The sequence below is a fragment of the Lotus japonicus genome, chromosome 2, assembly GCF_012489685.1.
Source record: "Lotus japonicus ecotype B-129 chromosome 2, LjGifu_v1.2".
NCBI classification, from domain to species: Eukaryota; Viridiplantae; Streptophyta; class Magnoliopsida; order Fabales; family Fabaceae; genus Lotus; species Lotus japonicus.
This window is the reverse complement of record NC_080042.1, coordinates 94786247-94810427: the sequence shown is the minus strand read 5'-3', so window position 1 is coordinate 94810427 and position 24181 is coordinate 94786247. Positions and strand designations below refer to the sequence as shown.

The following is a 24181-nucleotide window of genomic DNA, read 5'->3' as shown; positions in this document are numbered from 1 at the left end:
TTAGGAAATAAGTATAATAATGACAAGTAGGGGGTTGAAACGCCAGGAAGATATTTCAAATAAAAAGACAGTAATTTCTTCTATAGCATGTGAAGATAATAATGACATTGTTTCTTGGAACAAAAACAATGTCATTATTATTGTAGAACTAGAGAAAAGGTTGTATATAAATTAAAGCTTGCTAATTAGTTATATGCAAAAAAAAAATTGGTAGATATATATGCAATATTTTGGAAGTAAAGACGTAAGATTATATTGTTCTTCCACCCACAATCGTTCTGTTTCACATTTCGTCCCAGATCATTGAAAAATAATTCTTAAATTTATGGTAGGTTAAAGCAAATTCGAAAGTTTTATGATGGGCTTAGATTTTTTTCAATGGTTTCTTTTGTCATTTCAAGTTTTGAATGTGGGTCTAGCAAAAAAGAAATGAAAACTATGATGATGGACAATATACCAGGATAGTTCCAACAAAAGAGGATGAGACAATGATAACTAATGGTGCCGATTATATGAATGAGGATGAGATGCTTCTAATTTGGATCACACCAATTTCAAGTTCCAAGTCATAAGAATTAAACTAGGCAACCAATGGTATCTAATTTATGTTGTGAGGTGAATTATGTGCATGAGCAACACGCACTGTTTTTTATACATTCTCTCACGCATTTAGTGTAGTCTACTCTAAGTGATTATTGTAGCATTTGATTATGGTGAATTCTGTGGTGTTTCTGGGAAAATGTGGGTGTAGTGCCTCCAAGTGGGTGGTCCAATAGCAGGTGGACATGTGATGTGACCACTATTTTAATTGATTTTCTTTTTTCCATTGATTTTCAGTATTTTTACATAAATTCAAAAATATTTTTGGGAAGGACTTTTTAGCAATTCTTCAAAAGTTTATTGTGGTTAACATGATTTTTTACCATCATCGTGTATTACATTGAGATCCAGGATCAAGATCAAGGTGTTTTTTTTTTTTAAAATTCTCTTCCTTTATTTTGTAGTTGTATAGCCGTTTTTGCAATTTGTTCGTACTAAATCGTTCTGAAGCATGTTTGGTGATTTTGGGGTTTAGGGTTTTGCCGTCAAAATCCATGGATTCATGTTTGGTGATTTTGGGGTTTTAGGATTAGGAAGAAATCAGATTTCAAATTAATCATCTTCCTATTTCCTATTTTCACGTTTTTGGTTTTGCCCATGAACCCATTCTTAAAATTTCTTCCTTTGATTTAGATTTTTTCAAGTTTTAACTTTTAACTTCAGAAGCCTTTCGTAGTATAAAATCACCCTTCAAAATCCAATAATATGTGTTTGGTGCTTTGTGGTTAAGGGTTATGCCTTCAGAGTGAATCGGTTTTCCAAAAAAATTAATCGTATCTTGTGGTTTAGGGCCATAACAGATTGAAGAGAAATTTGATTGTTTGTGGGATTTCTGGGTTTTGTTGAATCTTCTTGTTGCATTTAGGTGTCTCTGTTTATGTTGTATAATGGTTGATATGGTCTTGAGCAGGTTGGCTGGAAATGGCGGATATTAATGAAGAAGCTTGTGTTAATTTGTCTAATTCTTGAGGCATGACAGACTCTGACGATTTGGAGGATGATACATATAAGGCTGCTAGAGATGATGTACTCAATAATGAAGAGGGTGTGGAGGATGATGAACAATGAATGTAATGTTTTAGTTTTCAAAAGAGAGGGAAAATGAATAGTCATGTTACTTCAATTTAGAAATGTTAAAAAAAGTTACTTTGATAGCAATATAAATAACTTTATTTTATTTTAAACCGTATTTTTCAAAAATATTTTCCCCTAATTTAAAATCATTTCAAAACAAAAGACAAAAAAACCTCATTTAATACATGACACATTCCTACTGGTCTAAACAGGCAGAGGCACCATACCCTCATCTGGAAGGAAGCACCACAGCAGACACCTTTGATTATATATGCATGTTGTTATAGGTTGTTCTTATTGAGTCTGTTAAAGAGTATTTAAAGCATAATTCAAGAAGGATTGAAATCAAATGCCAAATAGAACAATGGAAATTGATATGGAAAAAAATTAAGCAATCAAACTAGTGTCATGATGAAGTGAGTTACGAAGATTTGATAATAATCTTAATGCATATATATAAACTAGTAAACTGTTTTGACAGCTTTAGAATCAATTTAGTAAATCAATCATCATCCCTCCTCCACAAGCATGTTCTTCAGCCTTAGGCACTGTGACGGTGAGCTCGCCGTTGATCAAGGCAGCGGTTGCCAGCTCCGGCACGGTGGATTCGGGGAGGCGAAACCTCCAGATATCAAGATCGAGGTCATGGAAGGAAAAGTGAGCATCATCAGTTTCTGTGACAATGAGAATCTTGGTGAGGCCAGGGGAAATGTGGAGGGTGCGTGCCTCCACGTGAAGGGCACAGGTCTCCGCCACGAAACGGAAGCAGTGGGGGTGTTTCTCGACGGAGACGTGAGCATTGGAGGGGAAGGGGAGCTGGAGAACCCTGCTGAACACGTGAGGAAGACGCCTCAGCTTCATCTTCTTCTTGGAGTCTGGCAGAACAACTGCCTCTGCCTCCACCTTCATTCTTCTACTTCTAATCCTTCCTTAGTCCTTACCACTCATTCACTCTTGGACTTGAAAGGAAAAGGCTACGTGGATGAAGTTGAATTGAAAATCTCTCTTCTACTTATAATGCTTTCTCACCACTCGTCGCTGCGCAAATATAACAAGCCTCATTATCATATTACCCTTCTGCTTCTTCCAATTTACCACATCACACATTACTAGTTTAGTAGTTTTTTTGGCATGTTTGTATTCATTGTTTTCTAAAAAATCACTCATATATTTGTTCGAAGTGTTTATGCATGTGGTTGTTAAAAAACCGAATTTTAAATAAAATAAAAATCTGACTTTTTGTTAAAGCTATTTCTTATAGCCTTTAAAAAGACAATTCTAGTAGAAAAGAGCGAATCAAACTTGATAAAACTTGTTTGTATGGTAAATAGTTGATAAAGAAAAATGAGGAAGACATGTCTTTATCCCTACCGACCTTCACGAAAAAAATGTAATATGCTTAGATTCATATTTTATTTGCACAATAGAATAACATCTCACAAGGCGTTGATCTAGTTCTTGACAGATTAGATTCTAGGGTAATACACAAGTTAATAGTGGATCCATATGTCCCTATAACGTATGACCCAGGTTAATCGTTAAATAAAAATGACTGAACTAAAGAAATATTTATATCTAAAAAATAAATAGTAAGATGAGTTAATGAAAAATATAATTATCTTTTGCTAAGCAAACCCCCAGACAAGCAATTAGTTTTTTCATCTTTTATTTTTTTTATAAAACAAAACTTAGAAAAACAAGAATCATGTGAAATTGGATGTAGTATGTAATAAAGACAGAGAAGGAAGGTGCTATGATCTTTCCCTGAAAATAAAACAAAATAAAGGGCTTCACAAAAAAAACAATTTTAAATAGAGAAAATAACATGATATAGACAAATCACAAATATATATAGAAACGTCTTTAGCGGGTGATTTTATCAAAACGTGTGGCAGTTTGCCCTCTTTGTCACTTGAAGCAGGAAACAGACAGAAGCTACAACATTGTACTGTCATGCAAATGCAATGCAAGCAAATTAAGATATATCTCTGGTTTACTGAAGTCATTAGTCTTTTTTCATAGATAACAGTCAATTACTACAAAATACAATAAGTTATGGTATCCCTCAAATTTTCAGTGGAAAAATGCAAAATCCCAAAATGTAAGGGCCTGTTTGATTACTGTTTTTAAAAACAGTTTTCTGTTTTATAAAATTAAAAAACAAAAAATCCTGTTTGGTTAAGTTGTTTTTAAAAGATTAATTTAAAAACTGTTTCCTATTTTATTGTTTTTAAAACAAAAAACTCAGAACAGAAAAAAGTTGTTTTTGTTCTCTATTTTTTAATTTTTGTTTTAGATTTGAGAAAACACGGAGAACGTGTTGTTTTCTGTTATCTCATTAATGGCAGTAATGGTAATTATTGGAAATTAGAAAATAGGGGTTTTCGTTCTCGGTTAGCAAGCTCGTTCTCTCGCTCTCACTGTGAGTGGCCGCCAGCCCTCTTCCTCTCCTTCTCAGGTAAATTTGCTCCTCCTCTTCTTCTATTTCTCTTGCCATAAGGATTTTCTCCTCATCTTCTCTTATTTCACGTGATCTCAATGATTCAGTGAAGTAAGTTGTGGTTCTTCTTCTGGGTTCCCCTTTTGGGCGTTTCGTTCTTCTATTTCGTTTTTCCTCTCTCTCTGTTTGTGTGGTTCTGCAATTGCTCCTTCAACAAAATCAAACGTGTTATGCTCTTCTTCTTCTTTTTTAATCATTAATTCTGGAGGTTTTGAGTTGCTGCTGTGATCGTTTTTCACTGAGTTGGTCTCTTGGCTGTGCTATTTTCCTTCCTGCAAGCGCTGGTAGTTTTTCTTTGCTGAATTGAAATTGAAGGTTGTAGGGTTTTGGTCTTTTTGCTGGGATTGTGACTGGTTTATCTTTGATACTGTTACATAGTGTTTTTTTTTTCCTTTGGCTTGTGCCGCTGTAAGGTAACCAGGTTGCTAACTAGTTCATGTTTTCTTGCTTTCTCTTATACTTGTACATGGGTTTATAGCATCCCAATTGCTACTATTTTATATATATATAATTTGGCCTTTCCAAAAAAAACCATTTGTACATGTATATTACTTAATTTTCTCACTTTCTTTGCAATTGCTTCCCCTGTTGTTTTGTTTTGTGCTTCAAGGGCGTCGAACACTCAAACCTATTCCTCTGTTTGTTTCTTTGTTGGGCATCAAAAGCATAGAATGGTGATGCTAGTTGTGATAAGTTACTGGAAGCAAAAGCTGCCCTTTCTCATTATTTTATCCACTTTGAAAGCAATAATTGACTAATAACTTATTATTTTAGACACATAAATATGCTGCTCAATTTCAGAAGAAAATACATTATAAGTTATTGGGTATCATATTCAATAGAAATACTGCACCACGAGTAATCATTCCTCCACTCAAGACCCACCAAATACTGATGAAGAAAATGAGCTTGAAGATTAATACCTCGATGACATTGGGGTTCATGTAAATGTAATGATGACATTCAAGAAGTAGAGCACATCTCAATGGAAAGCTAAAATTAATTTTAGAATACAAATTTAATAAAAATATATGAAGAAAATAAAAAAAAATCCTTATGAAGAAAATTAATTTGATTCAATAAATTTATGTTAAGAGCTTTTTTTCCCTAAAGATGCATTCAAACGAGTTTTCTATTTTTTTGTTTCGAAAACCTGTTTTTAGAACAAATTTATCAAACAAGTATTTTTGTTTTTTCATGTCCAAAGCAATTTTTAAAATCTAATTACCAAACAAGTTTTTTTTGTTGGGAGCAATAATAGAAAGGAGAGAAAAGAGAAAGAAATATAACACAGGAGTTTTTAACGTGGTTCGGAACACAATGTGTGTACCTACGTCCACGGCTACACTAAGTAGTAATATTTCTTTGGTGTGTATAATGCTTACAATGAGGTGCTTATATATAGTAGGAGTAAGTCAACCTCCTCCTTATTCTAAGCGATGTGGGACTTACAAATAGACTACATAAGCGATGTGGGACTACAAATAGACTACATAACATAACAATTCTCCCACTTGGAGTCTAATTGTAGTAACTTCTTGTAAGCAATAAGCTAATCTGCTCTCCACCTAGTGTAGCGCCTTCGTCTTCAATTATCCTCGAAGGCCAGCTAAGGCAATGCAAAGCCTCAGCTTATCAGCTGTAACAGTCTTGGTCAACATATCAGCTGGATTCTCTGATCCTAAGATCTTCAACAGAGATAATTCTTCATCATTGATAAGTTCTCTTATGAAATGATACTTCATCTGTATGTGCTTGCTTCTGGAGTGAAAGACAGGATTTTTTGCAAGGCAAATAGCACTTTGACTGTCACTAAACAATGGAGGAACATCTTGTTCTTTTCCCAATTCTTTGAGAAAATTCTTCAGCCATATCATCTCCTTGGCTGCTTCTGAAATGGCAACATATTCTGATTCAGTGGTTGAGAGAGCAACTCTATTTTGAAGTTTAGACTTCCAACTCACAGCAGTTCCTCCTAAGGTGAAAATATAACCTGTGGTGCTTTTTCCACCATCTGAGTCTCCTCCTAGATCTGCATCAGAAAACCCCTGTAAAGTGAGATCATTTCTTCTAAAGCATAGACACATTCTTGAAGAACCCTTCAGATATCTCAGTATCCACTTTACACCTTCCCAATGCTCCTTCCCAGGATTTGACATGAATCTGCTGACAACTCCCACAGCATGTGCTATATCAGGTCTTGTACAAACCATAGCATACATCAAGCTCCCTACTGCAGATGCATAAGGAACTGTTGACATGTAACTTTCTTCTTCATCTGTTTGTGGGGACTGCTTCTTTGAAAACTTTAAGTGATTTCCCAAAGGGGTGCTTCTGGTATTGGCATCTCCAACATTGAATCTGTCCAGTAATTTTTCAACATATTTCTCTTGGGACAACTTCAGAACACCTTCTGATCTATTTCTGGAAATCCTCATACCAAGGATTTGTTTGGCTAGACCAAGATCCTTCATCTCAAAGTTTTCTGACATCTGTTGTTTCAACCTGTTAATTTCAGTCATATTTGATCCTGCTATCAACATGTCATCAACATACAAAGCAAGAATAATATAACTGTCAGCAAATTTCTTAACATAGCAACAATGATCCATGTCACATCTATTAAAACCTGAGTTGCTCATAAACTCATTAAACTTCTTGTACCACTGTCTCGGTGCCTGTTTCAGACCGTACAAGCTTTTGTGAAGCTTGCATACAAGATTCTTCGTGCCTGGAACTTCAAAACCTTCAGGTTGTGTCATATAAATCTCTTATTCCAAATCACCATGTAGGAATGCAGTTTTAACATCTAACTGCTCCAAGTGAAGATTCTCTGCAGCTACAATACTCAGGATAACTCTTATAGTGGTCATTTTGACAACTGGAGAAAAAATCTCTGTGAAGTCAATTCCTTGCTTCTGCTGAAACCCTTTCACTACAAGTCTTGCCTTGTACCTTCTGCTGCCATCAGATTCTTCCTTCAGTCTATAGACCTATCTGTTCTGTAGAGCTTTCTTTCCTTCTGGTAACTTGGTCAAAGACCATGTTCCATTCTTCTGAAGGGACGTCATCTCGTCTTTCATTGCTAGCTCCCACTTGATAGAGTCATTCCCCTGCATGGCTTCACCAAAATATTCTGGCTCTCCAGCATCATTTAACAACAGATAATTCAACGAAGGAGAATACCTTTGTGGTGCTTTCGGCGTTCTTGTAGATCTCCTCACTTGAGTTATAGGAGTTTCAATTACTGCTGTTGGCTCTTGTTCCAGCTCAACTTCTACCTCATCATCCTCGTTCTCAGGATTAATCTGGTTTCTTTTGGCTACATCACTTTCTGAAATTTCTTCCAATGCCACTCTTTCAGAAAGTTCCAACTGTTTACTTGAACTCATAGACTCTGCAGAAGACCTGTCTTTATAAAGCACACTTTCATTAAAAGTAACATTTCTGCTTCTAATGATTTTCCTGTTTTGTTCATCCCAAAACCTGTAGCCATACATATCAGACCCATAACCAATAAAGAAACATTTTATGGCCTTGGGGTCCAATTTGTCTCTCCTATCGGAGTCTATAAGAACATAAGAGACACAACCGAAGACTTTCAAATGTGAAAGACTTACCTCCTTTCCAGACCATACCTCTTCAGGCAACTGATAATCCAAGGGAACAGATGGTCCCCGATTTATCAGGTAAGCTGCTGTATTAATGGCATCTGCCCAAAACATTTTTGGCAACCCGGACTGGATTCGCATACATCTAGCCCTTTCGTTCAAGGTCCTGTTCATTCTTTCCGCGACACCATTTTGCTCAGGTGTACCTGGTATTGTCTTGATCATTCTGATCCCATTTTCTGAACAAAACTTTTTGAACTCTTGGCTGTCATACTCCCCGCCATTATCAGATTTCAGACTCTTAATCTTCAAGCTTGCCTGATTTTCAACTTCTGTTTTCCACCCTTTAAACACAGAAAACACATCAGATTTATTTTTGAGAAAATAAACCCATACCTTTCTTGTTGAGTCATCTATGAAGGTGACATAATAGCGTGAACCTCCAAGAGATTTCACTGGGGCTGGACCCCACACATCTGTATGCACCAATTCGAGCTTTTCTGATTTTGATTTCCTGCCTGCTTTTGAGAAGCTAACCTTTCTCTGTTTCCCCAAAATGCAATGCTCACAAACACCAAGATCAACATGCTTCAAATTTGACACCTTACCTTTTGATGCCATGATCTTCATTCCTTTTTCACTCATGTGTCCAAGTCTTTGATGCCATATAGATGAGCTATTGACAGCTTCAGTTACTGCTATCATGTCCTCCTCTGCAACCATATAAAGGGAGCCTCGTTTCTTTCCTCGAGCTACAACCAGATTGCCTTTCGTCACCTTCCAAGCTCCACCTCCAAAAGTGGTGTGATAACCCTCATCATCCAACTGGCCTATAGAGATCAAATTTCTCTTTATTCCAGGGACATGTCTGACATTATGCAATGTCCAGAGAGTTCCAATAGAGGATCTGATATCAATATCACATCTTCCCACAATATCAAGTGATTTTCCATCTGCAAGATAAACCTTTCCAAACTTTCCACATATATAGTTAGATAATAATTCTTTTGAAGGAATAGTATGAAAAGATGCACCTGAATCAATAACCCATGAATCAACAGGACTATCCAAGCTTCAAATTAATGCGTCTGCTACTTCCTCAGTTGCTGCATTAGCAGATTCATCATCATCTTGCCTCTTTTGGTAATTCTTCTTTTTCCTTGGGGCTTTGCATTGATTGGTGAAGTGACCTTTTTTGTCACAATTCCAGCAAGTGATGTCATTCCTGACTCTTGTCTGACTTCTGCCTCTTGATTTTGATCTGCCTCGTCCTTGGCTTTGATTGTGACTCTTCTGGCTACCTCTTCCTCTACTTTCAGTATTCAATGCTGAACCGGAAGTGTTTGAAGACTCTCCTGAATCTTTCCTGCGAATATCTTCGCTTAAGATCAGGTCTCTGATGTCATCAAACTTCAGCTTGTTATCCCTTGCGGAGTTACTAACCGCAGTGACAGTTGCAGCCCAACTATCCGGTAAGGATTGTAACAGACTCAAGGCCATCAATTCGTCGTCAAAGGTAATCTTCACTGACGATAGCTGCGAAATAATTGTATTAAAGCTATTAATGTGTTCAGTTACAGAGTTACCTTCTCCCATTCTGAGATTGAATAGACGTCGTATCAGATGTACTTTATTGGCGGCAGATGGCTTCTCGTACATATTTGATAATGCCTTCATCAGATCTGCAGTAGTCTTCTCATTCACAATGTTGAAGGCAACATTTTTGGATAACGTCAATCTGATCACACCAAGGGCCTGTCGATCTAACAGATCCCAGTCTTCCTGCTTCATGTCGTTTGGCTTCTTCCCTGTCAAGGGTTGATACAACTTCTTTTGGTACAGATAGTCCTCCATCTGCATCTTCCAAAACCCGAAGTCTCTGCCATCGAATCTCTCGATCTTCACCTTCCCTTCTTCTAGCGCCATTGCTCCCACTTCTTCCTCTAAACTGAGGATCTATCCCACGAACCTAAAGCTCTTGATACCAGTTGTTGGGAGCAATAATAGAAAGGAGAGAAGAGAGAAAGAAATATAACACAGGAGTTTTTAACGTGGTTCGGAACACAATGTGTGTACCTACGTCCACGGCTACACTAGGTAGTAATATTTCTTTGGTGTGTATAATGCTTACAATGAGGTGCTTATATATAGTAGGAGTAAGTCAACCTCCTCCTTATTCTAAGCGATGTGGGACTTACAAATAGACTACATAAGCGATGTGGGACTACAAATAGACTACATAACATAACATTTTTTATATATTGTTCTAAAAAAACAGTTCTTAAAAATCATTTTACAAAACAATTTTGAAAACAAGAAAATTGAAAACACAATCAAACAAGCCCTAAATTTTTTGTCTTTGACAAATGTCTACAGCGGTTCGGTCAATCGGAGTTGTTCCTCCCAACAAATGACTTTCATAGGGATTTAACTTGTGTTCTAACTATTACAGGGTCTACCTTGCTTACTGCTAGACCAACACACCATCTTGGTCCAAAATTGTAGTTATAGCTGTGAAAGTACAACTAAACATGATTTTATAGTTTTAAGTTTTAACAGAAAATTACTTAAACAGTTTCACTGAAACAAAAAATTCACACATGATTTGAGATTAAACTTATAAGTTCTTTGTTCATTGTGATTTTATTGTGCATTTGAAACTAATGTAAAAAACGAAATACAAATGGCATGCGATCAGCAAGCAAATGTTTAGCCCAAATCACTTCATCAATCATCATGGGTCAGATCACTCCTCCTTTGTGCAACCCTGTTTGAAGAGAAGGACCAAATCGAAACCATATCACAGTTGCTCTGAGTTTGAGAGGTCATTGTGATTACGCATCCGACGCCTACGGTGTAATCTTCTATGGCCTCGATTATGTGTTCCTGATTGTTTATTCGAGGTATTAGGACCACGGATCTCCTCCACTGGTGCACCACCATAGCCAAAAAGACAGTCAAGAGGGTCTACCTCAGACATTATATCAGTGCCAGGTTTTGTCTGCAAAGAAATGAGTGGGAAAAAATGTTAAAGAAGCATATGGTGAAGCTTTTCATTTTAAGGTAATTAATTTGGCACAGGCACAGCAATTGGTTACAGTTTAACAAAAGTTTAAGAAATCACCATTTACTGAAAACACTTATCAAAGATATGTCCATCGCTCACATTACTACGTGAAAAGGAGTCAGCTTGTCCCAGATTTACATTCTAACATTTTATTCACTAAATTCAATAAATACGAAACCAAATGAATTTATAATTCATTAACCAATTGTAGGAAAAATTTCGCTGAAAATAAATATCTTAGTAAAAATACTTACAAATAAATATCTTAGTAAATTCTACCTTGTACTCGTGTGATTGTTACATTTAATTCAAGAACAAGTCAAAGAATACTTACAAAAATTTGCTTAGTCTCAAGATTTGATTTTTTGCTGCCAGTGACATTTTCAGACTTGCTTTTGGATTTACCAGAGGAATCATTGAGAGAGTCTCCTTGGGATTTTTCATAGGAATCATTGTGAGAGTCACCTTGGGATTTATCATAAGAGTCAGGATCATGTGTCGTTTGACCATGCACTACATTGTCGCTATAGAAGTTCCGGTATCTCCATCTAAATTTAGGAGTATTAGAGGTTGAATCATCAAAAAGCCTCTCTGAATAGAAATGCTTAGATATAAGCTGCATTACTGAAGGCTTATCGTGGTACTTCGTCACCATTCTGTCATTAAACAACAATCACACTAAAGAGTAAGCTTTTGTAATAATGAAACAAATCATATATGTAAGAAGATAAACGCAAATAGAAGAGACTACAGGAATTGAAATTATTTTCTCTTCTTTCATCACCCTTTTTTTCCTTTTCCAGAAGAAAGCAACCTGAAGCTACACAATTTCTAGGGGTCAAGGACAATTCGAATTGCTAAGTAACCTGATGGGGATCAACCCCTTATTACTAAGGTTTATCGAAGCCAATGTAAGAGAGGAGCAGGGGATAATCACACTGCACTCTCCAGTTGAGGTAGTTGTTAGTTTGTAACAGAATGCAATTCTGTTAGGGCTGTTGTAATAGACCTATCATAGCAGTTAGTGGTTAGTTGACAACTACTAGATCTATAAAAGAGAATAAGAGATAGAGGAAAGGTAGGAAATCAGTAGGTAGTTGTGGGAGAGGCCTGGACTCTCGAAATCCAGGGTGTAACCATTCCTTGGCTCCTGAATGCCATCTCTTTCAGAGAGTTTCTCTTATTTCAATAAAGTTCTACTTCATTTCTCCTCTTCTTCTAGATAGTTTTTATCATAACATAATCAATACTAGTTGCAACAAACTTGTTAAAGCAGGTCCCATCTTGTATATTAACTGTAAAAATTAAGTCTTATTTGTGTGAATATACCAATCAAGTTAAAAGTGTTGGAGGGTCCTGGTGTTTGCTCTCGTAGCCACTCCTTCTCCTGTCTTTGACTCTTTGTATAGGGTTATAAGTTATAATTAACAGAAATTACACTTTGTCCTGTCACTTTACAGTATGCACTACTGCTTTTATCATTCATTATAATATTAGATATGACAGTGAAAACAATTCACATTTCAAATCTCAAATATATCCTTGAATCGGGATGTCACTGAGGCAACAGCTAAAATGACAATAACCAAATACCAGAAGGGAAAGGCACAAAAAGAAGAAAGGAATGGCATTGGTATGAAACAACTAGAATGTTCAAGAAAAGTGGAGAACTTCAAGTGCAGAAAAAACTTGCCATAAAAAACTAGAACACTATAATACATCAGCTAAATCCCATACCAATTTACAATTGACTGTAAATTCTCCTCTACTAAGAAAAATAACACTTGCCTTATAATAACCTTGAATTATCACTTCTGTCATATAAAGTGCATCCTAAACTTTCTTTCATCTTACTTGCATTAGGTAGTCAGTGACACTCAATAAGCTCATTTCTAATGGTGTGTTTGGATAAACAACTTCATTATGTGCTTATGTCAATAAACACATCACATTTTTTTTGAGAAGCAAACGCATATCACATAAGCGCTTATATGCAGATATAAGCACATAGTCATAAGCGATGCTCAAATAAAAAAGATTATAGGTAGGTCATAACTATTTTCATACGTTTACCCATGTAGGTGCTTATGTATTTGTGCTATAACTAAAAGAAAATCTCAAATAAGCTCTTCCAAACACACCCTAATTTTGTTTGTACACAGCACAGTAAACCAAAGCCAAGCTAATTTTTCTGTGCTTAACTTATGATCGAGCGTTTATTTTAATGCCTCCTCAAAAATATCAGATCATATGATAGCTACTGGAACTTATTGTACAAAACAAAAAATTCATCAAGTGTGAGATACTAGGATGAGAAGAGACCAACATATTTGCTAACTCCTTCTGTAATATAGTGCCATCCAGTGTAAGAATATGATCTACGCAAGAATACAGGGATCTTTCCAACATCCAAAGCCCAAAGAAAACACCAGCTCCTTCAAAAGGATAAGACAAGAAACATGAGGATGGGAAGAAGGCCTTAGTAGATGTGAAGATAAGAAAGACAGGATGGTTTCTCCTACCTGCTGAAAGGTTGATTCGAAATGGTTTACTGAGTTTCCAAGTTGCTGCCAAAAAGGAATATGATTATCAGATTAAAAGAAAAAAGTCACAAGAATCAACTACCTAGGAGTCGGCAATAATGATAATCTGCTATAACAATGGTAGAATAAATAAAATATTATATAAATCTTACTGCTCATAGAGCTCTAGAATCAGGAGTAAAATAATAGCACTGTCAGGACAATAATAGAAAGAAAGAAAGAAAGCCTTTATTCACATTAGTTAACTTCACTATCACTACCAGTATATCATCCTTCTGTAACCCAAGTTGTTACACGAGAAGTTACGGTTCATTGAAATCATGAGGTTATATTCCAAATCCCAATCACAAAATGCCTGTTATTTTATACAAACATACAAGATTACATATATCTGTGTTAGCCTGACAAGATCCACATACAACCTAACCTTGTTTAATATGACTACCAAAAGTTGACTCTACTGTCAAGAACTCAACATGATGCTTATTTACATTCAATGTTATTGCCATGCATCAGAATTAAGAATTGTTAAAGAAAGTGCAGCCACAAACCTGCCCATACGGCAGTACCCCCAGCAAGGGCACCAACAGTGAGATCCCTGACAGCATTAGATTTGCATGACGGGATAACACGCGCCTCTTCAATTGACAACTTACCCTAGAAGAAGAAAAAATTAGGGATAAAGCAGATAGCATCAACATCATGTCCAGTGTTTCAATGAACTGAAATCACACAATATAAATATGAATGCATTTGTCTCCAAATTGGCAACAATCATAGAAATTGCGAATTAAAACTATCAGGGGTAATCTTGGACCCTAATTTCATTTCATAGAGAAATGGGAGGAAGGTACCGCGTACCCTTTTGGTAATCAGAACTTGTTCAAGATCGAACAACGCGTCGCCCATTGCTTTCTTCTCCCTCTCTGCCTGCTTTGCTACTACGTATGAAATATAAATATGTATATGATATGCACACCAGAGACAGAGACTGAGAGAGTGAATATATCGTATCGTATCGTCTCGTCTCGTCTCGTCTCGTCTCGTCAGTCAAAATATTATTATTATTAATTTTATAATGTAAGTATCAAATTATTATTTACATATGACTGTCAACAAAAAAAATAATAATAATTTATTATTTACATAATTTAATAGCAATTTTAATAATAATTTAGTGACGGATTTACCTTCCGTCGCAAACACGCATTTTGCTACAAATATGTGATAATCGCTCGGGTGGTCCAGTTCAAAGTTCGCATGGAGATGGCCATGGTCACCATGACCCACACCCCTCTTCCTCTTCCTCAGCTCAATCATCTGTTGACAGCGTCCACAACATTAACACTCTCCCAACTCAAGCAAATCCACGCTCAAATCCTCCGCTCAAACCCTTCAAACTCTCTCCTCTCCAAACTCGTCATCTCCTCTTGCTCCCTCTCCTCCTCCTCTTCTGGACTCCACTACGCCCTCTCCGTTTTCTCCCAAATCCCAAACCCAGACACCCATTTCTGCAACCAACTCCTCCGTCTTCTTTCTCGCAGCCCCACACCGCAAAACACCCTCTTCCTCTATCAGAAGCTCAGGAGAGTTGGCTCCCCTCTCGACCCCTTCAGCTTCCCCCCACTATTGAAGGCCGTGTCAAAAGCTTCTGCATTGTATCTCGGCTTGGAGATTCATGGCCTTGCTTCCAAGCTTGGATTCCATTCAGACCCATTTATTCAGACGGGGTTGATTGCCATGTACTCTGCTTGTCGCCGCATTATGGATGCACGGTTGGTGTTTGACAAAATGTCTCATCGGGATGCCGTTACCTGGAACATTATGATTGATGGGTATGTATGTTATAAGCATGTGATTATTTATTGCCTTTAATTACGAAAATGATGCTACTTTGCTGAGTAAGATTTTTACTTTTTGGCATTTTGAATCAGGTACTGCCAGAGTGGTAACTATGATCAAGTTTTGAAGCTGTATGAAGAAATGAAGACCTCTGATACGAAGCCAGATGGTGTTATCCTTTGTACCGTGCTTTCTGCATGTGGTCATTCCGGAAACTTAAGCTATGGCAAAGCAATTCATGAGTTCATTATGGATAATGGTCTTGCTCTTAGTGCTCATTTACAGTCTGCTCTTGTGAACATGTATGTGAATTGTGGTGCAATGGATTTGGCTCGGGAGCTCTATGATAAACTCTCGTCAAAGCATTTGGTTGTTTCAACTGCAATGCTTTCAGGTTATGCTAAACATGGAATGGTTAAAGATGCTCGCTTCATATTTGACCAGATTGTTGAAAAGGACTTGGTGTGTTGGAGTGCAATGATATCTGGTTATGCTGAAAGTGACCAGCCTCAGGAGGCTCTTAAATTGTTCAATGAAATGCAACTGCGGAACATAGTGCCAGATCAGATCACCATGTTGAGTGCAATTTCTGCTTGTGCTAATGTGGGCGCACTTGCTCAGGCGAGATGGATTCATACTTATGCAGATAAAAATGGGTTTGGAAGGTCTCTATCTGTCAACAATGCCCTGATTGATATGTACGCCAAATGTGGGAACTTGATCAGAGCAAAAGAGGTATTTGAGAATATGCCAAGAAAAAATGTGATATCTTGGTCCAGTATGATCAATGCTTTTGCCATGCATGGGTATGCCAATAGTGCCATGAACCTTTTCCATAGGATGAAAGAAGAAGATATTGAGCCTAATGGGGTTACATTTATTGGTGTCCTTTATGCGTGCAGCCATGCTGGTTTAGTTGAGGAGGGGCAGAAATTATTTTCATCCATGATTAATGAGCATGGCATCGCTCCTAGACATGAGCACTATGGTTGCATGGTTGACCTGTATTGTAGAGCCAATCTCTTGAGAAAAGCTATGGAGCTCATTGAGTCAATGCCTTTTGCGCCAAATGTTATCATCTGGGGATCCCTTATGTCAGCTTGTCAAGTCCATGGCGAGGTTGAGTTAGGGGAATTTGCTGCCAAACAAATTCTTGAGTTAGAGCCTGATCATGATGGAGCCCTTGTGGTATTGTCAAACATTTATGCCAAAGAAAGAAGGTGGAATGATGTTGGACTCATCAGGCAATCAATGGCAAATAAAGGTATCTCAAAGGAGAAGGCATCTAGTAGGGTTGAAATCAACAATGAGGTGCATGTCTTTATGATGGCCGATAGATATCATAAACAATCGCGTGAAATCTATAAGAAGTTAGAGGAGGTAGTCAGTGAATTGAAGTTGGTCAGCTACACACCAAGTACCTCTGGCATTTTGATTGATTTAGAAGAGGAAGATAAAAAAGAACTAGTTCTCTGGCATAGCGAAAAGTTAGCACTCTGCTATGGGCTAATCAGTAAGCGGAGGAAAGAATCATGCATTCGCATTGTTAAAAATCTTAGAATATGTGAGGATTGTCATTCCTTTATGAAGTTGGTCTCAAAGGTGTATCAGATAGAGATTGTTGTGAGAGATAGGACTAGGTTTCACCATTTCAATAGTGGTACTTGTTCTTGTAGAGATTATTGGTGATTTATTTCTACTAGTAAATTGAAGTGCCTGTTACATCCTTATTTTTTGGCTTGCCCTCCAATAGAGATGTGCATATCAGAAAAGTTTTTAGTACTAGCAGTGTCACTCGTGTTTCATTATAATTTATAATCATGATTTGGTAATAATTCAAACAAATGATGATTCTAATTAAGTACTTTAATGATCACAATCCTGAAGCCATCTTCAGCCGCAACGAATCTCATTAGTGTCTTCTCAACTTGATGTTACTTTGTATAATGGATCCTTGAAGATTGTGCATAACTGTATATCATTATCAACCTCACGAAAACTATCATCACCCACATAACGTAGCAATATGAAATATGAAAGATTGCAAACTATCATTGTTGAAGGCAAGTTGAGATGAAGTCATTCTCCATTATAGTGCACTAATAAAAGTTCACAGTTGTTTGTGTTGAAAGTCGAGGGTAATGGCATAGACTAATAAATTAGTTAAATGCTCAGCTAAGTTTGTGGTTGAGAAGCCTTAGTAATACATTTGTACATTTTTTATATTTTTTTTAAATTATTGTTACTATTGAGTGAAATCTTATCTTATGTTGTCCCTGTTAATAAGATAATGATCCAAAGTCAGTGGTGGTAGCAACATAAGATACTTGAGAGTGTTGCTATCATTTGTTATTTGTGGATTACCTAACAATTGAAATCCGTCAAATGCCACTTAACTTGCAAAGCACGCTAGCTTCATCTAGATGTTTTGAAAAGAGAAATGGATGCAAAATCTTGTTTCCTGAGAATTATTTCGAGGGTAATGTTTTAGATGATGCCCTTTCGTTGAAGGAATGCAAAGATGGATAGCGCAGTAGAAAATAACCCAAAACGTCAAAAACACCTTTTGAATAAATGGAATAGTCATTTAATATGCTAAGTTGTGTGTGGTGTGTGTGGACTACTTTTAGTTTTAGGAGGGCGATAGTTATTAAAGTTCAAGTTAGATCTAACTCTACTCTAAAATTAAAAGTATTTATATGCCCTGACTCTACTTGTAGGAAATATAAAACGACATTTGGAACGTGAAAATTCAACTAAAATTGGTGAGACAATTTGAAAATGGTATTTACTTGTTCCATAATCAATTAGCTTTCCCTTGAATCATTGAGTTCAGACATTATTCATAGTTGGAATGATACTGAGGATTGTAGTTATAACAATGTTGACTACAAAGTTCATATTAGTTTTTCCTCAAACAATAGTGAGTTAGGTTCAATTAATTGATCTAAGATAAACTCTTGTATCATCTTAAAATTCATATCAAACCTAACTCTTTCCAAATGCTAATTTAGGTTCTATCAAAAATAATTTTAGTCATATCTCTAGAGACCATAGTAATTTTTTTTATGCATAGGCATGAAGTTATGATTTACTTTGTTTTCATGAAAACTAGTTCTCAGTTGCCATGCTAAGGAAGGAAAACAAGCTAGGGAGAAAGCAAAGAAAAATGAGAAGAAAGAAAGTTCCTGTACAAAGACAAAGAGAATCAAGCATTGCCACATCAAACTAACCATGAAATTTATCCCATCCGACCATACCAAAACAGAGTGATGGAGTGCCCTGTTCCCACCTTTCAACCTCCTCTGTTTTCTTTGCTTCCAACCTTCTTTGTTTTCCTCTATCTCACCATTACAATTGAAAAGTGGTTGAATCATCACCCACTTGAGAAGTGGTAGTTGACCTCGTACCGTGTTTCTCTGATGAAGTTGACCTTCTTCTCAGCATCTGCCTCATGCCATCAGCGACCTTAACCGCAGGATTCGATTTAATCTTACCACAGAACGACATGTGAGCTTTCACAGCTTCTTCCATGGCGTATGGCATTTTCCCTCTGCTAACTTCATCCCTCACCGCTTCTGAACACAACCCACATAACCATTTGCCATCAAATTTGGACTTCACGTCGTTGATATAATCATGGGTGCAATCCTCTTTCAAGCCACAGCACTCACACTTGGCTGATTCAATTTCCATACTCTGTCTTTTGACTCTGTTTCTTATCACCCTTAGACAGTTTTATAGAAGGACGATGAGAATATTTATAGAACCCCACGTGTGGTCTCTGTTGGTTGGATTCGACCGCAACGATGAGTGATGACAGAACAGGTTTTATTAATTTACTTTATTGTGGCAAGTTTTCTCACTTGGGATTGATGGTGTTGTTGCTTCAAGAACTAGTAAGTGTGTGTTTTGTTCAACGGGAGTTTTTATGGTGTTTGGGATGGGAGAGAGAATGCAATCATGCAAGTTTATGTAGGGAACATGCCATAATTTCCTCCATGTTCTAAGGGATATGGTATGAGAGCTGTGGAAAATATGACTAGTGTGGTCGGAGGGGCCTTCCCTTAACCTTGTTGACATTTAATTCTTGAAAATGATTTTGTATATCCGCATGATGTAGATATTAAATAGTAAATACGCACATTAAGGTGATTCAAAAGGTACATGTTTGATTCTCCTTAAGTAAGGTATCAGATTTGAGTTTTATGGATAAAAAACTTCACTACGATGCAGATATTTCCAACTCAAACAGGATTGTCTCCGTAGGAGATACCTATCCTACACAAAAAATAAACACATTAAGTGAGAAATTTTAAGAAAATAGATAAGTAATGAATCGTGATAGAATAAGAAAAAAAATAAAGATGTATGTGAGTTTTTTTTAATTAATCTTTATTCACACTTTCCACCTCTACACATTTAAAGAGATATAGGAGCATAGATAGAAAAATAAGTTATATGATATTTGATTTGATAGAATCAGTACAAAGAGATAAGAAAAAAACAGAACCAAAATGAATTATAAGGGATGTGGGATGTGAACATATCATATCAATATCTAATTAGATTGAATATTCATCTACCCATCGGAGAGTAACTCACTTGGCAACACGAACTATGGTGTAAGAATAACTTTTGATTTCGATCTTCACATTGTACCCCGATGTATGACATAAAAAATCTTAGCTATGTATGCTAAATTTAAAATCGAAAAAAGAAAATGCATATCTATCTATCTTGTACCTGCTACTGCCCACTCCTTTCTCTTATTAGTTATTACTAACAAAACGAACAATCAATCCCCTAACCCCATAAATGGAACTAGGCAAATGTCCTATAACAGAAAACATAATTGGGGCAATTGATTGGGGTCCCCTAATAGTATGAGTGAAGTGATCCCATGCTTCACTAAATTTGTGTTGTTGTTTTCCTGTAACTTTCAGTAGTTCTATTAAAATATTACACAGACTAATTTTCATAACTCCATACATTTTAAGTATTCTACTTTTTTCCTAGTGAGAAATCTATTTTATTAAACTGAGATAGAAGCACCTACTTATTGTTGCAGAAGTATAGAGTTGGAGATGTAGTAGCAAAACTAATCTTGTGTGTTTAGTTAGTTTAACTAGATGAATAATTATTTTTCAGCTCTATCATTTAAACACTCAAATAATACGACAAATCGCATGCACCCTATTTTACTTTCTATATTTCTAATTCTTTCATATCATTGGTTAGTGGTCACATTTATTATTGTTTTCATTTCTCTCTATTTGTCTACGCTAATTAGGTTTCAACCGAACTTTTACTTTTCCCTGATCTTATAATGGTTGGGCATAGCCCTCCATGTAACAAAAAAAAATAATGGTCATATGATGGTTGATTTTTGATGAGCATTGTGCATTGGTTAGGTATGAAAGTCAAAATCACAACCAAGAAAAACCTACAGGCTTCATTGACTAAATCCCACATTCATTTACTTTCGGATCCAAAACCCTCACAATCACTTTCTTACATGAGCTATCGTGCTTTGTTTGGACTGGAGAGTGTGTCTAATGAGAAATTAATCATGTTTTTGCAGTCTTCTTTTAATCATGTTCTTGCGATGTTATTATCCCAATTTGATACTTGGTCTTATAAACATGGTCAATGTGGCTTAATGTTGTATAAAGATTAGTTTTAATCTAGTTTTAATCTAGGAATAATTCTGATCTTGCAGATTTTCCACTATTGAGCATCACCATATATTTTAAAAAAAATTAACTATACAAGTATTGCAAAACAACATAGTAACGAAAGTGGTTATGTATGATTATTTTTCACCCATTTGGAAAACATAGTTGTCCCTTCGGTTATGTATGTATAAATAGACAAAATTATATCATACGTAATATTAGAGTTTTTTTTTTTTACATCGAAAAGATAAATTGCACCCGCCACGAATTGATTCCTAGACCTCTCATATCCAATTCATATGTCCCCCAACTCCTACAACTTTAGTTATTATAGGGTAACACGTAATATTAGAGTTTAATAATTATGTAGTGAATCCTTATTTGACGTTTGTGTAAATAAGTTGTTTAGATTACCCATTAGAATTATTTTACTTCATCATATGTAAATCAATGATATTTAAAACGAGTGAGTAAAAACAACACATACATATGATATTTAAAATGACTGAGTAAAACAACACATTGCACGTGCATCGCACAGTTTCAATACGAGTAAAACAACACATTACATGTGCATCGCACGGTTTCGATATGAGTAAAACAAAAAATAAGGACAAAAAGGCATAGGTTATGTAGTAGATCATGCGGTTTTCCATATCGATGGGATGGATTGAAGAAGAAAATGGTTCAATTCTGTAGCAACCTCAAGATCAGGAGAGTCCAATTCACGAAGCAAATGCAACAAGTTATTTCTCCACCTCCAAAGCCAAAGCCAAATGTGGAAAGGAATGGAGAGAAAACCTTTATCTAAGGTACTGGGGGACTTAACTTGCTCCGTCATCTTGACATGCCTTGTCTAGTATTCCCTTGATGGAGATCACTCAATCAGATAATGGGGAGCTAGCTTCATCCTCTTGCAGATGTTCACCATTTTCCAGAGCTTCTTCCTCTTGCAGAGATATTCACCATTTTCTGGGGAGCTAGCTTCTTCCTCTTTCAGGTGTTCACCATTTTCTGAGAGGCTAGCTTCTTCCTCTTACAGATGTTCACCAATATCTGTTCTTATATCATACTCCATATTGTACATTTTCTTCTCAAATACTCTAAATGAGAATTGAATTGCAGAGTTTATACAAATAAATAGTACAATATATTCCTACTCTTCTACTGCTAATTTTATTCTCTGTTACACCACACTTTTTCAATGGTAAGGAAGGTCTCTGAATGGTTGAGAAACCGTATTAGCTCAAATAAAGATTTTCTCTTCATTCCTTTCCACATTTGGCTTTGGTGGCTTTGGAGGTGTAGAACAACTCGTTACATTTACTTTGTGAATTGGACTCTCCTGATCTTGAGGACTTTGCAAAATTGAACCAGTTTTCATTCTTCAATCCATCCATCCTGTCGATATGGAGAACCACATGATATACTACATGAGGTATGCCTTTTTCGTTCTCAACACTACACCGACACTTCCCACTGTTTCTTCTCTTATTATGTTTGACATATTGAAACACGCGTGGGTGTGTGTTTCTATGCGACTCTAGTCTTCTATGCATTTGCTCTCATATGCTCTCTTCATCGTCTTGACATCTAGATTGTTGTCTAGACCAAGTTACTTAAGAAATTGGTTGAACGATTCATCGGTTAAAGGTCTCATGGAAGTGTTTTTCTCGGTCTCTTCCAATGCTTTGGTGAGCGGTAACAATCGTGAAAAATTTCCTCGACTAGAGCTTGGAAAACCACCCATTGCTTTTAAAGGTTAAAAAACACAAAGAATTTGTCCAAAGAAAAAACAAAGAAATTGTACAATTCGTTAGATTCGAACACATGACTTGCCAAAATCTAGAACAAACACCGACCACTACAACTCAATATGTACTATTTATTATATAACACACTACGGTTCAACAGGTTGAAAATGACTCACCAGTTAAACCATTAATCATTAACCTAATGTCTCAACGAAGTTGAGTTTAATTACACTGTCAAGCGTTGTGATTTAAAAAAACATTAAAAATCTTAGTAATAAACACTCAGAAAAATGTCTTACTTATACTATTACAACAATGATTATGAATTGTTACTAGTAAACTATATCTCCTTCCCTTTTTGTGTTTTCTTTCAATCAATATAGTTTATTTATTTTTCTTAATCTTTTGTTCAATTTCATTTCGTTAACTATACTCTTCAAACCACCATTAAGCTAAACTTAAAATAGCTAGAAAGGACCTGGGAAGACATCACCATCTGGCATCCGGGCTCTCCACCCTGAAAATCGCATCAACAAGATTCTCCTCTCTGACCATATCTTCCAAATCGACGCACCCACCCCCAAACCATTGGGTCACGAAATCACATCGTATCTTGTAGAGGACGGTGTGGAGAAGGCACGAGCTACCAATACCGATATACACAGTATTGGCACGTCAATACATGGTGGAACCCTCAATCACCTTGGTTACATAGTTGAAAGATTGAATCAGCAGGAATACGACAACAAACTTTTCATATCATGTTCTGATGCAGACGCCAACTGCAAACGCCACCAACACCATGCCGTTGAAAAGCAGAAAGAAAAATCCATTCAGTATGTTCCTCTGCATTGGGTTGTTTTGCAGGCTCTGGTCGAGGAAATCAGTCACAATGGTTAAACCGCTCATCAAAGTATTGGATGTGACTGAGAAAAACAGTTCCATGAGGCCTTTAAGCCATGGATTGTTCAGCCAGTTTCTGAAATCACTTGGTCTGGACAACAATCTGCATGTCCAAACGATGAACATAGCATATGTAGTCAATGCCACAATTGCATAAACACACACCCCCACGACTATTTCACTCTTAAACATGATAAGAGATGACACAGTGGTAAGTGTGAGTGTAGTGCTGAGGATGTAAAAGGAAAATGTTATGTAGTAAATCATGCCCTTCTCCATATCGCTGGAATGGAATGGGTTGAAGAATAAGAAAGCTGGGATGGAATGAATTGAAGAAGAAGAAAGCTGAGATGGAATGAATTGAAGAAGAAGAAAGCTAGGATGGAATGGGTTGAAGAAGAAAGCAGTTGGTTCAATTCGAAAGGAAATGCAGAGAAAACTGAGTCATATAATGAGGTTTATGAACCATTCAGAGATTGAAAAAGTGTGTTAGCTGTCAACCACACTGATAGCCAATCTGCAAGTGTACAGATTGCTCGAAGTAATAAAAAGATCGAACCACAAGGATTGCGTAGTTTATACTCTAAATTAACTAAACTTAGAATGAAA

The 24181-nt window shown here is 36.5% G+C and overlaps 4 protein-coding genes across 4 annotated transcripts; 1 reads left to right on the top strand and 3 right to left on the bottom strand.

Annotated features, from left to right (window-relative positions):
• Positions 1-2163: 2163 nt before the first annotated feature.
• LOC130737335 (uncharacterized) lies at positions 2164-2583 on the bottom strand. Its single transcript, XM_057589081.1, has one exon. It carries the CDS (start codon positions 2581-2583, stop codon positions 2164-2166), a length of 420 nt encoding a protein of 139 aa, XP_057445064.1.
• Positions 2584-10366: 7783 nt separating this feature from the next.
• LOC130741390 (uncharacterized) lies at positions 10367-14411 on the bottom strand. Its single transcript, XM_057594273.1, has 6 exons — positions 14257-14411; positions 13947-14052; positions 13375-13419; positions 13179-13287; positions 11187-11508; positions 10367-10786 (listed from the first exon to the last, which is right to left on the bottom strand). The coding sequence occupies exons 1-6, from the start codon at positions 14302-14304 to the stop codon at positions 10586-10588; spliced, it is 831 nt and encodes a 276-aa protein (XP_057450256.1). The 5' UTR covers positions 14305-14411; the 3' UTR covers positions 10367-10585.
• A 221-nt stretch (positions 14412-14632) lies between these two features.
• On the top strand, positions 14633-17019 carry LOC130741388 (pentatricopeptide repeat-containing protein At4g14820). The gene is made up of 2 exons (XM_057594271.1): positions 14633-15230; positions 15330-17019. Exons 1-2 carry the CDS (start codon positions 14656-14658, stop codon positions 16924-16926), a joined length of 2172 nt encoding a protein of 723 aa, XP_057450254.1. The 5' UTR covers positions 14633-14655; the 3' UTR covers positions 16927-17019.
• A 1427-nt stretch (positions 17020-18446) lies between these two features.
• Positions 18447-19318, bottom strand: LOC130741389 (uncharacterized). The gene has a single exon (XM_057594272.1). It carries the CDS (start codon positions 18931-18933, stop codon positions 18589-18591), a length of 345 nt encoding a protein of 114 aa, XP_057450255.1. The 5' UTR covers positions 18934-19318; the 3' UTR covers positions 18447-18588.
• Positions 19319-24181: the final 4863 nt, after the last annotated feature.